Genomic DNA, 14,783 nt, shown 5'->3' with positions numbered 1-14,783 from the left:
TATATATATATATATAATATATATATATATATATATATATATATATATATATATATATTTTGCCCATATTCATAAGAGGGGGGGGGCTAAAGTCAGCACTGAGGCCTGCTCCCCCAAAATTATATGGTGAAATCCCTGCTGAGACCAAGGGTGAGGGAATGGGTGCGATCGGAGTGGCATAAAATAAAATGCGGTACGGTCATCCGGTCATGGACCTCACCATTCAGGCCCCAGCAAAAACCTGTGGTATTAAAAGTGTCAGCGACTCATTCTCCATGTGCAATAGTACACAGTGCGACTCCAGGACATGAATCCCCTTCTTTACAGCGTAGTCCACTGGAGGCAAAACCCTGATCTTTCGATGATTTTGTTTCCCTCGAATGAAGCCTTTTTTATCACCCACTTATCATTCGCGACCACAAATAAAACATTGCGTGATACTGCAAACCACTAAAGCATTTTTGTATTCCTGTCCTCAGGTCATCATGGTCATCCTCCCTGCCTCAGTCCTCCCACAATGACGCACTCAGCATAAGGTCACCTGGGTGGCATCTTTGACACGTGCTGTCCGCTCGAAGCGCGTCACCACAGCTCCGGCACCACCAGCTGCTTGACAAACTCGGTGTAGTCGACTCGAGCTGAGTCAGAGGCCGACACCACGGACAACATTTCCTCCACCTCCTCCTGGCTGAAGTGCTCGCCCTCTTCCGTCAGAATGTGCACCAGCTTGTCCTGCGGGATAGTGCCCTCATCCTCTTCCTTCTTCTCTTTCTTGGCCGGTCCGCTCGGCCCACGAACGATTTCTTCCAAGCCCTCTTGCTCTTCGGCCAGCACCTGGTTTGTGTGATGGGCAGCATGTGAGCGATCACGTACACGCAGATTTTCAGCAGTCTTTATCTGGAATTGGCTTCTTTATGACATCGCTTTGGCTATACGAATTGTGCACAAGTAAACAGAAGGCGATTGGCACATCAGCGGGAATAATCACCCGCTTGTCGAAAGGTAAGTGCCAGTATTTGTAATAGGTTTGCTATAAGGGACCTCTTGCTGAACGCCAGGCCGGGCTGCGGCACCCTGCGAGGATACCTATCAATATAAGACAAAGACTACGTGCATGACGATGCAGGCGAGAGAGAGAAATACGTGAAAACGATCAACGGTTCATGAAATCTAAATTCTTCCTAACATTATCAGCTCCATGTTTTAGCAGCACAACCAAACTAACCTCGAACGCCTGTAGGAGTTGCTCGGCGGTGGCGGACGGATACTTCCTGTCCTCGACGCACTGGATGATGTAAGGCATGACGGTCTCCAGCCGGATGAGGCCCGGCTGGCCCTCCTCCTCCAGCTGGGTCACCATCTCCTGCAGGTCACTCTCGCTGGGGCAGCAGCCGACTGAGCGGATCAGCGTGCCCAGCTCGTGCACGTCCACCCGGCCCGTTCCCTCCGTATCCAGCGCCTGAGGGACACCATCGCAGCTTAGTAGCATGGTGCGAACAGGAACGTTGCAGCTGCGTCGCCGTCTCTTGAAGTCTGATCCGGTCCGTCCCTTCTGTGTACAGGGTCTGAGATTAGACAATATAGAGATATACCTCGGTGATATGTGCAGAGGCGGTTCCTTCATTCACAGGCACATGTGCTGACTTCAGCATTTAGCATCTAGGTTAAGATGCATTTAACACATCATAACTCATTTTAGAATTAGTTCTGTTAACCTCTCAGAGTACGATACATCTTTTTTATGTCTAGTCCGTCTAGATCATCATCAGCAAGTGTCAGTGCTCATCCTAGCAACTAAAAGTGATCGTCAAAACACCAGTCCGCTGGTCCACGGTCGATCAGCTTTAGGCACATACCTGAAGCCACTGACCGGAAAGACCAATCTAGCGTGTTGATTAAGGCTTTATTGGGGCTCGGCGCCGGTCTCAGGCCGCGAGCAGCCCAGTACCAGGCACGGAGCTGCGTCATCCGTGGCAGTGTTCAGTCCGTTCGTGAGTCGGAATAGTGCAACGGATATTGGATCTGGTTAGGCGAAGCGCAGAAACAGACGCACGCGCTCCAACTTCACATCATTCTAGCATCGTCGAGTTTTCATTGCGCTTTGTTTACTTTTGTTTACGTAACTTTCACAGAAATTCCTTTGTATTTAAAGCCCTTTATAAATAGTCCAATTATGAAATGCAACGGGACTGACTACAAGTTCGCGCATGACTTGTCGTCCATATTCATCCATATTGGCAAGGTCCCCATTTCGATCTAGTGCAGCAGTCTAAAGCAATACAGAAGCAACGTCAACCGGAAAATGTTTCCACAAACGGCGCTTTACGGTTACGGAAATGACAAACAACAGTTGTCTTTTGCGAAACTGACGCCGCTTGTGTGAGGCTTGAGCAGCTTGTTTGGAGCGGAATCAAAGTGATAGTCGTCCCAGATAGGTGGCAGCGTGATCTCCAAAACACACAATCCTCACAAAGCCGTTGTGTTTGGGCTCATCACTTCTCATCTCAACCAGTTTTGACTTGACTGGGCCTGTAGGTGGTGCCACACAACCACCTCTAGGTGTCCAGCAGGGAACGCCATAAAACCAGCCCCAGGTCGCCAGCCTGCGGGAGAGCCACGCAACCAGCCCCGGGTCGCTAGGCCTTGCAGGGCCGCCACGCACCCACCCTCGGGTTGGCATGTGCTGTGAGGATCACCTCCTAACTACTGTCGAGTCGTTCTGAAGGGAGGGGGAGGTGTCACGCACCTAAACGCAGGCGCTCTGCGGGGGGTGAGTGCCGCACAAACTGCTCAAATTACAGGAGCTGCATGGAGGGTCATCCGGTCAGCTCTGAATCACAAGGCCCTGGGATATTTACACAGCCTGAACCCCGTCAGGGTCGGGCTGCAACGAGCCCACGCGCCACGCCCTGAGTCGCCAGTCGTCGGCCGCACGCTCACCTCGAACAGCTTCGTGATGCGCCGCTCTAGGTGGGCTGTGAACGGGTCGTACTCCTTCTGATCCCGCTGCCGGAACACGCTGCGGGCCGAATGGACCACCTTCACGAGCGCTGGCACCTTCTCTTCACCGTCGGCGGCGTCCCCAGCCGCCTCCGCTCCTTCACCAGGGGGCGGGGCGGTGCCCGCGTCGTCGCCTGGAGCCTGGATCGCCTCTGCACCCTCGGCAGGCGGCTGCGCGGCATCTGAACCCTCAACGGCTGGAACTTTGACTGCCTCTGCGCCCTCAGCGGGTGTATTCGCTGCCTCTGCACTCTCTGCTACAGGCTGGGACTGCTCCTCACATTCGACCTGAGCCTGGCCCTCCCCGCCCTCTCCCGCCGGAGGCAGCTGCGCCTGCTCTGCACGCTCTTCCGGCCGTAACGTCGGGCTCGGACTTGACCACCGCCTCAGCCGGCTCGGTGCCGGCGGGGATCGCCTCGGATGAGCTCCCCTTCGGTGGTGTCAGCGGCTCTTCCTTTACCTTGGCAATGGTGGCGGAGGAGGAACGGGTGGCTGGCGCCTGCCAGAACAACGAACGACGACAATTTCTCGCTGACCCCACGCGCGAACGCAAACAGGAGTGTTCAAGGGGGAAGCTTTGGGACTGAAGTGGGGAGGATTCTTATATCAACTAGCCTGAGGAAAACTGCCAAGTGGTCTAGAAACTCCTACTGGCTTCACTTCCTGCACACTTAAGCACGGATCTACACCCACGTTTACGCTGTAGACCCGTTCCATATGAATGGGTGTGGTCACACTCCGAAGAATGGGGCGGGAAATCTGGGCCAGTGGATAGCGCGGCTATAAATCACATCTTCAGCATAAAGGGTGCAAAACTTTCCAAGCCGGAGAATTGTCACCAGACTATCCAGTAGTCATATGCTTACGTTGTCAGGCAGATTAGGCGCGCAAACGAGGACGTAAAGCGCCCGCACGCGAGCTCCACACGAGCACTCGAGCTCCTGGCCACACAGTCAGTGTTCCTATGGCGGCTTGTCGTTAAATGAGTAAACAAAAAAAAACAAAAAAAAAACACAACGAACGAACAAAGCAAATGCGGGAATATGTCATAGTCGGGCAATCAGGAATAGTACCGTTGATGCACATCGTGCAGTGCCGTTGTGCACAGAGGATAAAGACGGAAGGGTATGTTTCCCTACCACTGGCTCACCTCGGATGGTGGAGCGTCACCTTGTTGTTCCTGCTCTGCACCAACATCAGCACCAGTGACGTCTTCACTCATGCTGGGATGAGGGGTTATGCATTCTGCAGCTTCTGGTTATTCGAACACAAAACAATTATCATGTGCTTCTGAGTACGTTCAGCGCACGTCCGCATCAGTCTGTAGCGCGATACCAAGGGCGGGGAACCACGTGGAAGATGCGTCGCGTCACCACAGAATATCAACAAAGCAGCGCCCTGTTGCTATAGCAACGTCGGCTGGCTCAGCTGATGCATGGATGAAGTGTTACGAATGCATGCCATGCGGCTGCAAATTTATGTAAGAATGCACCGATGTGCCTTGAATTCATTGAGTAAAGCAGAACACAGTGAGCGCACCCGAAGTCAGGTCACAACAAAGTAATCTTAAAGCCTTGCAATCAATGTATTTGCACTTGGAAGCGATGAGTTGCTAACTCTAGTGTATGCACTTTCCTGGCTTACTAGAATCGGATGCTACCAATCGTCATTTATTATCGCAATGCATCTACACCATCATACCAAACTAATTCTCGCTGATGGAGATGTGTGAGTTTCCCACTGGTTCCGTCGGTCGAGGTCAGCCGACCAGATATGACCGCGTCGTGCTGTGTGTCTGTAGCCCACCCGCCAGTGGGGCGGTGGGGCCACAGTGCGCCAGGAGGCGTCGGTCGGCAGCCCCACACTCGAGCTCCCTACCGTCACTCGGCGGAGAAACGGACGGACCCAGAAGCCGGCGTTCTTAACGGGTTAAAGCCGCAGTGCGGCGACTGAGCACGCTACAACTTAGTCCTCCGGGTCGGATCCCAAGGTCACAACATAGCGGATTGTGGATCCGGATCAAGTGAATGTTTATACAGGCTAAACATGAAAATTGATTTGGATTCCACTGCTATGCAATATTGGCACAATTTGAAACCGAATATGCATGAAGGCAATATCGAAGCATTATTCCTGTATATGGCGTCTTGAACTGATTCAGAACAATCGCGGGGCGGCCACCAGCCTCACAGCGGCCAAGGCTCTGCCAACAGGCAGCGTTTTCAAGGATTATTCAGGTTTTAAGTCACCTCCTTTCTTGAGAACGCTTGCCTATTGATTTCAAATTCAGCAAAGTTATGAACACTCATACTTCCGTGCCCCACTGGTGGAAGCCCTGGTGACTGGATGTGTTTTCACACATTTGGTGGGTCCAATGGGCTATCCATGGTTTTATTCGGGACTTGAGGCATTCATGCCACACATAAACTAAACATACTAGAGAAGGTGACATCAGATGGCGGGCACACAGCTGAATAAAGCCTAGAAATTGATCATTTATACATTACAAGTTCGGATGGTCCTTCATGGACCGATTTAAATAACAGCAAGTTGTTCAGTGCATTAGCGGGGAACATTAGCCGCACAGATAAGACAACATTATCAGCTTTATTCCTCGGAAAAAACCAGAATGGAGACATAGTCAGGTTAATATTTCGGCAACATGCCTTCCTCGAAACAATGGCAGAAGTGAACTCAGAATTGCCTGCCGACGATCCTGCTCGTTTTGTCAGGTTTTTTTTAAAGCAAGCCACAGTTTTCAAAAGACACCAACATCCAGAGGATTTAACAAAGAGTGATTGCCAGCCATTACCAAGATACAGTGCCTATTTAAGAATTAGAATGCCCGGACATACGTGTACATGCAAACGAATTCAAGCAAATAGGCATCACGCATCACACCTCATTTGAACATGCAGTCGAGTTGAACTAAACGGGTATCACACACCGCGCACCAATTATACATGCAAACGATTTCAATTGAACAGGCATCGCACATCAAGCGTCAGGCATCACTTACACAGGCAAACAATTTTAAGCTGGCACACATCACACATAGAGGCACATATCACGTTCGCATATTTGGCCATGATGAGCCCTGTATGTTAAGATTTGGTTATCGACTTTTATAACAATAGATCCACTTCTTTTCCTGTCTACTATATAATAGTGAATTTATTCTTAGAGCATTTATTTTTTGAAAGAGCAAGCCACAGTTTTCACAGAACATCAGCATTCACTCTCCCGCTGCCGTAGCTGGAAGCAGCAGCTGCTGCTGCTGTTCCAGAAGCTGCTGCCGCTGGAAGTATGAGTGCTGGGCACTCGCTGGACAGCCCCGCTTATTATGACATATATTAGAAAGGTTCACTTACTTTCCTGTATATTATATAATAGTGATTGCATTCTCATAAAAAGTTGGCGACCAAATCTTAGCCTACAGGGCTCATCATGGCCAATTTTGCGAACGTGATATGTGTCTCTATATGTGATGTGCGCTAGCCTAAAATCGCTTACATGTGTAAGTAATGCCTGACGCGTGATGTGCAATGCCTGTTCAGTTTACATCGTTTGCATGTATAATTGGTGCGCAATGTGTGATGCCTGTTTACTTCAACTCGACTGCATGTTCAAATGAAGCGTAATGCGTGATGCCTATTTGCCCGAGTTCGTTTGCATGTACACGTATGTCCGGGCATTCTAATTCTTAGATAGACACTGTATCTTGGTAATGACCGCCAATCGCTCTTTGTTAAATTCCCTGAATGTTGGTGTCCTGTAAAAAGTGTGGCTTGCTCTTAAGAAAAACTGAAAAATCCAGTGGAGCCATCGGCAGGCAATTTTGAATTCACTTCTGCTATTGTTTCGAGAAAAGCACGTGGCCGAAATATCAACCTAACTATATTTCCATTCTCCATTTTTCCGAGGAATAAAGCTAATACTACTGTTTCATCTGTGATTTGAATAACTGACTTAATTCGGTTCACCGGGCTTAGACCGGCCTTTTTAAAATATGGACTCTGAAAGCAATTCGGGAACGTGCCTGGTGAGTAGATTATAACACGCTGAGTCCTATTGTAGTATTGTACGTAATCTGAAAAGTTAACGGATATCACCGGTAAACCCAGTGGTTTTGCTTGCGGAGACCACCACTGCGCCATCCATATTTGTTGTTTACCTGCGTTGGATACCAAATGATAGGAGGGGTACAAACAATGCTTTTCAACGGCATCGATTATTGGTGATTCCTGCTGCATCTCATATTGTGTCGAAAGATTAAATCGATTTTCCGATGCGTTGATAAGCCGTCGCGACCACATCTTGTTTGATTCGATCAACAAATACCATTCGGTGCGATTCACGTGAAATCCGCCTGAATACACCTCCGTCCACCCAGGTCACGTGCGTCCACGCTGCTCACCGCTTTACATACGACTCGCTGGACAGCCCCGCTTATTTCCGGTTGCCATGCGACCCGAGCTCATGGTCGGCTCCTCAGCCCTGAAACACGAAGTGTTGCAGGCATTGGCGCCACGTTTTGGCCCGACGACCCCAGGACCACGAGACGGGGCGCTCAGTGACCCCAGGACCACGAGATCGGACGCTCAGTGATCCCAGGACCACGAGACCGGACGCTCAGTGACCCCAGGACCACAAGATCGGACGCTCAGTAATCCTGGGACCACAAGGCCGGACGTTCAGTGATCCCGGGACCATACGACCGGACGTTCAGAGTGACCCCGGGACCACGAGACCGGACGTTCAGAGTATGCGGCCGGCTAAGGAGGCGGAAACGGCCCTGCTCACCAGGAGACAAGCAGAACACTCGCGGACGTGCATAATGACGTCATACGCGCGTGGCGCATGTGTGTGACTTTTGTGCTGGGACTTATTAGCTTCCCACTAATTATGTTTTGCAGAACTGCGTCACTGTTCTCGCTTCGACGTGTCACTTACCGTCCGACACGTTATTCACTCTGCTCACATTTCGTAAAACACCCGTTCTTATTGTTTTGACGGGCTACTTCACCGGCTGCCTATTCAGGCATTATTGACGGTAGCACCATGGGGTGCTTGCTTTGTCAATTATATAATAGTTTTCATCATCCATGCACACTTACCGCTGCCTCCAAACCCTGTATATTCTGTTTTTTACTTTAACATTATATTAATATAATATGGTAAGCGCCTTTCTATTATACTGACTGTCATAAAGCATTGCATGCCATTGTGGTCTTAATCCCTATGCGTGATAGTGCCATGGTGATCTTAAAAGTTATATGACGAGTAATCAAGCAGGAATGACATTTGCATTCTTCATCGAGAACAACTATCTAACTTGCCACATGCGTGCCCCATATGCTGCAACGTCTGTGCCGTTGCTCAAGCCCTGTAGAGAGCTGCATCTTATCGAAGTTCAGCAGCGTTCGCACATATATACTTCAACATGCCTCCCTGTCTGTTAAAAATATAACTCATGATTAAAGATTTGTTACACATCAATGCAGTTCCACCGCACGATAATGTGCCTGGTGTCATGTGATTTGCCATGTACCCAGAATGCAGTGCGGTGAACTACGACTCCAAGCCACGAAGAATCCCAAACTTGCGGACTGAGTGCTTCTAGTCCATCGATCACAAGACAAGGTAGCACTGAGAAGCGTCATCCCTTTGCCGTCTTCATTCTCTGAATTGTCTAACGAAATTATGGCTGCAGCGCTGGCCGAAGGAGGATCCGTGAAGGTCCCTTTGCAAGGCTGCCAGGGAAACGCCTCGACTCGTGGGCCCCGGCTGGCTGAAGTGTTGACCACTTGCCAACTCCCAGTACCGGCCGAGGGTCGTTTCCTGCTTGCAACAGGCGTCTGTAGAAAATTGCACACCCTCTTCTGACCCGTCCTCGTTCAAGCACGGGATTTGCCAGGAGCTGGCAGCCTGCCAGTGGTTTCCGCTGCGCGACGATGTCCTGTGCGTCGACACGTCTGCCCGCACTCATCGTCAGGCTCTCGGTGACCTTTTTAAAAGCAAGGTTTTTGCACATGTAACACGGTGGGTGTGTCGAATCCGTTGCAAGGCAGATTTGTTACGCAGCAGAAGTGGTGCTGCCAGTGAAAGAGCACCACCTGTCTCCAAAGCTGTGGACACCGAGTTCACTGGATTACGCCGGTCCCTTCGCAAGCTGTGATCAGCAAAGGAGAGTCATTGTATGTTGATTTGACGACTGATAACGTACCACTGTTTCAACTGTGTCGACTCTCGTGTGGCTGCTGGGATCATCAGCTTCACGGGTCTCGCGGCGCTGGACTCGTCGCATTCAGGTCCAGTCGATGATTTGACCAGCGCCGATCGATCTTTGGCACTCCGGCTGCCCGGCCGGCCCTTCATGCTGCTCTGAGTGGGGCAGCGCGCGGTTGTTAATATTTCATGAACTCCCTACCTCGATTACACCGACACGGTGTGCAGTTCGTGACGATGGAAGAAAAACCGCAGTTAAATGCATCTAGTCCATCGCCAAATTTAAGGGTCAATTCGTCTTTACTCCTTTCTCAAACACCTTACCTCTGCTTTTTTGTTCTGCGAGACAGGATGTCGAAAGCAAGTTCCCCAAAGGTATCATTCTTCCGACATTGGATTCGCTGCGAATGAATTCGTGGTGGTATTCCGAGGTTTGGAAATCGTTGATTTGCTTTCTCTTGGTGTTGAGGCTTTATTTGATTTATGTGCAATATCCCGCTATCGGCCGCCGGCTAGGCTATATCTGAACAATGACTGATGTGCATTCTGGCGGTGTGGGTGGGCTGAAATGCAAATGCACTACCACTCCGATCGCCTGCGATACTTAGCGGCATATTTTGCTTCAATACCTCAGGTGAATGCATTCGGTATTGGTGCTCTAAGTGCGTCCACGACAATTTACTATTTGTTGTGTTATTGGTTATATTGTTCAGGCCTGTGAATGGCCAATGTATGTATGCACACATAATGTACGTGTGAGATGGCGCAACTGGGGCCTTCTGGGGCATCAAGCCTCGATACGTTTTGGCAGTTTAAGCGTAGGGATTCTTTAACAAAAAGCGCGCCTTCGGGTCATCACAATAGAATCCAAGCTTAAAAAGGTTCCCCGAATAGCAAAGCAGGGCCTCTAAGCAACACAGCATGGCCCTCTCTACGCGAAAGGTCCGTGATGAGCCGATTTCGGCTGCTCCCGGGTGAAATCCTGGCTACGCCACTATGGGAATCTAAATTTAAAACAACAGGAGTGACTCCCACATATGTTTCATCACTTTGGTGCCTAGTTAAATTCTTGGGTAGATCTTTTGAGTTTTAAATTATTCATCGCTTGCCTTTAATGAGTTCGCTTTTCTCCACCAGAGACTATGAACGTTTCTTTTTGAATAGACCAGTGCCATAACATAACCCCCAAATTTCCAGCTGTTTTTCTTCGATAGGACACGACCCTATTTAGTAACTTATCATGCTCCGCTTGCAACGGGCTCAGCCAAATATGAAAATAATGCTGAATACGTGTTTAACCAGAACGCGACGTCTGTATTGCTCAGCTGATCACTGGAAAACAATAATGGCATATATTTGCCCATATCGTACCGAGGATGACATCTAAAACGTGACTAGCCGTAATGCAGTTAATAGCACTTACCGATGACTAATTGTGCATGCCAGCGGTAAAGGTGTGTTGATCAAGTACTGACGTCCTGTATGTTCATTCCACCAAGTATGGCCGCCATGCTGTTACCCCACCTGCCTGGTGGCTACAACAGGTCTGCAAACACCGCAATAACACCAGGTAACTAGAAAAAGCGCCGCCCACCGCCCAGTTGAGGTGCGGGAGACAGCGTCCCTGTCGCTGTCTCCGGCTCGGCAAGCGGAGCCGTGAGGCTGACCGTGCCGCTGGCGGCCTGAGAACAGCCGGAGGCCGCGCCGCGGGGTGTGCCCGGGTCTGATCAGCGCCGCCGCCGACACAGGGGCAAGCCAGCTCCGCCCGGCGCCTGGTCCGGCCGTGCCGCGGGGGTGTGCCCGGGTCCGGTCAGCGCCGCCGCCGACAGAGGGGCAAGCCAGCCCCGCCCGGCGCCTGGTCCGGCCGTGCCGCGGGGTGTGCCCGGGTCCGTCAGCGCCGCCGCCGACACAGGGGCAAGCCAGCTCCGCCCAGAGCCTGGTCCGGCCGTGCCGCGGGGTGTGCCCGGGTCCGGTCAGCGCCGCCGCCGACAGAGGGGCAAGCCAGCTCCGCCCGGCGCCTGGTCCGGCCGTGCCGCGGCTGTGCCCGGGTCCGGTCAGCGCCGCCCGCCAACATAGAAGCAAGCCAGCTCCGTCCGGCGATGGTGGCGGCCGCCGTAGCCGGTGTGTAAAGAGCCGGTATTCCACATTTTAGGCGTCCTCCTCGGCCATGATCACGGTAGATCGATTTCGCCATTGGTTTCTTATGATTTTACAGCGATGACATGAACGAAACAGGCGTCGGGCTCTGGTTAGGCGCTCCTTCACCAAGCTGCCGCCACCGTCGCATCTCACCTGCACGTCATCGTCACTGCTGGTGAAGCGATTAACACCATGTGTGATACGTCATCTCTCAGAGGTGCGGCATGTACGGTGTTGACTCAAAGATGGCACACAATCCAGCTTCTGTCGCCTCTCGATCCGTGAGCAGCACCCGGCACAGGCCGAGTAGGCTGCTCTACTGGACCTGTGTTTTCGAGGTACTCCTCATTTTTGTCACCTGAAGCTGGGGCAGCCAAGGTGGCAAGCGCGGGAAAAGTGCTCAAGTGCAAATGGTCAAGATCGGCAAGTGCTCAGCGCTTGCTGATCGCGGACGCTGAGCGTTGCGAAAGCTGGTGACCACCGTCACTTTTGGGACCAGCTGGGACTGCGTTTGGGCGAATCACGATCGGTTTATAGCGGGAGCTACAATGACGGAATGTCACGCTCGGAGCGTTGCAGCGCGCGGCAGAGTCCTTCGCCCCCAGTGCCATCGAGACCGATCAGCGGTGGCACGCGCTCCTGCAGACTGTCACGTGTTTCGCCGGCAGTCCACTCCAGCTCAGACGGCACACGATCAGCGGACCGCCGGTATCCATGCAGCTCTGAATCGCTGGGGATCGGACACGATCAGCGGACCGCCGGTGTCCATGTAGCTCTGAATCGCTGGGGATCGGACACGATCAGCGGACCGCCGGTATCTATGAGCTCTGAATCGCTGGGGATCGGCGCCGGCCACTCTTTAATACCGACTGCTGGTACTCTGCTGCTCCGCTGCCGATTGGGATCATGTCGGGAGGCGAAGCGGGCACAGGTAGAGGACACCGCAGTACCAGGTGCGCACATCCAGTGTTTTTTAGTTTAGTCTGGCGCAAAATGCGGACATTTAGACTGAACACGAGACAAAATCACTCTCTCCAAGCATGTCTACTCTAGCCTGTGGCATTGCTCGTAGAAAATATATCGTAATGCGTCGCAGAGTTTCCTAGCGTAATCTCTCCAAACAAAGAAAGTCACTGCCGGACGAAATAAGGGCTCTTTCGCGTAGCCCCCGAAGCCACATGGGAGGCGGGGTCAGAAGACATGATGGAGTCTCTGGTGAGCCTTGACCAGGATAGAAGCAGCAGCGCCGCCAACCGCGTGTAGCGTTCAGGAGCACACTACCAGTAACACCCAACCACCTCTGGACGGTTCACATGTGCTGCAAGTGCGTTTACTTACTGCTCATGCATTTACGTGAGCAAACATGTCAACAAGACATAGAAGAGAACAACAAAACCATGTAAGAGGAGGGACCCCAGGTAGCGTAATCTGCGTTGTACTATTCGCGCATGTGTGTGCTATTGACAGGTACGTAAATACGTGCCCTAATTGCGGTTAAACGCATAAATACCGTTCTCGGCTCTTTTAGCTCAGTCACGCACAAATGTGGCATCGACGGATACACGGATATATCGACAGGTACATCGGATGTGTAGTATTGCTGTGGGTGCCGCCATGTCACATTCCAGGCTTTCGACGTCTGCCGTCCAGCCTTTATTCAGCGGCTTTCCCCTTTAGGAAGCTCTGTGACAAATAGTAGCGCACGCAGTATCAAGCTACGGCCATACTTCTGCATTCTCTGAAATTAAATCAGTCGCTGGCAGGCTTGTTGCAGGTTCATTAGGTTTGTTGCGCTAGATGGCCAAATGACCCACTGCGTCGGCACCTTAGATGAGACGGCGGAGCCCGCTGCTCGGACTAGCAGGGCCATGACCGTGCTCCCACCTGCCAAACGAGCGGCCGGACTCATCCGCCACGTCCCATACGCCTCGGCCGTTCACCACCAGCCCTGCGGCCGGCGGCACCACCACCGACGCCTCACACAATCACTGCGGGGGGGCTCAGGTACAAATGCGGTCAAACGACCATCTGATTCTTTGATTTTAGCAGCCTCTCATTTCAATCAGAGTAGCCCTTACTGAGTGAAAGCCGCGGATAGTTTTGAAGCTCGTGTTTAAGGGTGATCTTTGAAGTCCTATAATTTGTACGGAAACAACTCAGATAGCAGACAATGACACAGTAAGGGACTCGGATTGCGCAAAGAAAACTGACACATATTTCACATTTTCCATGGTTGTTGACCTAATGGCTTCACAACCTTAGACGGTACACGATTCCACAACACGAGGGTACAGACATGTTCATGCTTGCGCCGCTCAGAATGGACTTTCAGGACGACTTCCGGCTGGAGAGAAATAACGGATGGGCCCATGGTAAAATTGATTTATTTCTACGCTTGATGTTTAGGCCTTTAACTATTTGGCTGTGAAATCGTGACAACTTGCAACTGAAATAGGAAAGCATTATTTGATGCGCAAAAACCATCAAACTATACGGGAAATCATGATTAGGCCGGCATGGGGCTGGGAGGTGATTAGCACTGAAAGCAGAAGCTGAACGGTCCGAATATTTAGGGTCAAAGTTGTTAATTATGTGACTTAGACATGGTAATGAACATTGAATGACGGACATGTGGGCCCGGTTTATGAAAAAAGTGTACCGCACGCTGCTATTATGCTGCCGCTTTCTCATGGTGCTCTCAGGCTCAGCCTGGTCCATGGGCTGCAGCGTTACAGCAACACTCATTTGTGACAGGTACTCAGTATCAAAGTGTTGGCGTGATTCAGAGTAAAGGAAGGCCATCAGGGGTACTGTGTCGCGACACGTTTGCTTGCGCCCTTCGTCCTAGCCGCGGCTAGTGGATTCAAGGGCGTTAGTTATAGTGGTGAGTTAGTGATGGTTTGTTGGTAGATTCAGGTACTACGAGTCAAATTATATTGTCAATGGCTATTCAAACGACTTAAAACCAAAGCATGCATACTTTGGAGTTGTGAAATCTCACTTTAATCAAACACTGAATAATTTACGAATACGCAGGTGGGCGCCGCTGTGTGTGCCACTTCGGCTGAGGTCATCAAAGGCAGAGAACACTCCTCTGAGAGGACGGAACGGTCACGGTTAGAGCCGCATAGAGCTCCAGGAAAAGCAGCGTTTCGGTGATCAGTAGGGTGTGTCATCGAGAGGGTGGATGTCTTGGAATCAGCTGAGACAAAGTTTTTCCTTAGCACACGGATTAATGATAAACTTTCAGGTCTGTCGCACTCCACCAATACTAATATTCGTGAGGCGAGAGCAGTTTTTCTTTGATAGGCCAAGAAGCCCGTATTCGATACTGGTGCCACCTATTTTACGCACTGGGATCTTCCTCCAACAAGCCTCAAAGCTGCCACTTTCCACACTATTGGCACTTGGTGGAT

At 51.1% G+C, this 14,783-nt stretch overlaps 1 protein-coding gene across 1 annotated transcript; it reads right to left on the bottom strand.

The window, feature by feature from the left end:
* Positions 1-475: 475 nt before the first annotated feature.
* LOC119112947 (dynein regulatory complex protein 8-like) lies at positions 476-3,342 on the bottom strand (the record flags this gene model as incomplete). The annotated part of the gene is made up of 3 exons (XM_037237252.1): positions 476-834; positions 1,226-1,459; positions 2,941-3,342. Coding segments are annotated over 3 exons (888 nt in total), but the record flags the coding sequence as incomplete, so codon positions are not given.
* Positions 3,343-14,783: the final 11,441 nt, after the last annotated feature.

Source organism: Pollicipes pollicipes, unplaced genomic scaffold (assembly GCF_011947565.3).
Source record: "Pollicipes pollicipes isolate AB1234 unplaced genomic scaffold, Ppol_2.1 Scaffold_7261;HRSCAF=8764_pilon_pilon_pilon, whole genome shotgun sequence".
In the NCBI taxonomy this organism is placed as follows: domain Eukaryota; kingdom Metazoa; phylum Arthropoda; class Thecostraca; order Pollicipedomorpha; family Pollicipedidae; genus Pollicipes; species Pollicipes pollicipes.
Note: the sequence above shows the minus strand (reverse complement) of the source record. Positions and strands in the feature narration are given on the sequence as shown.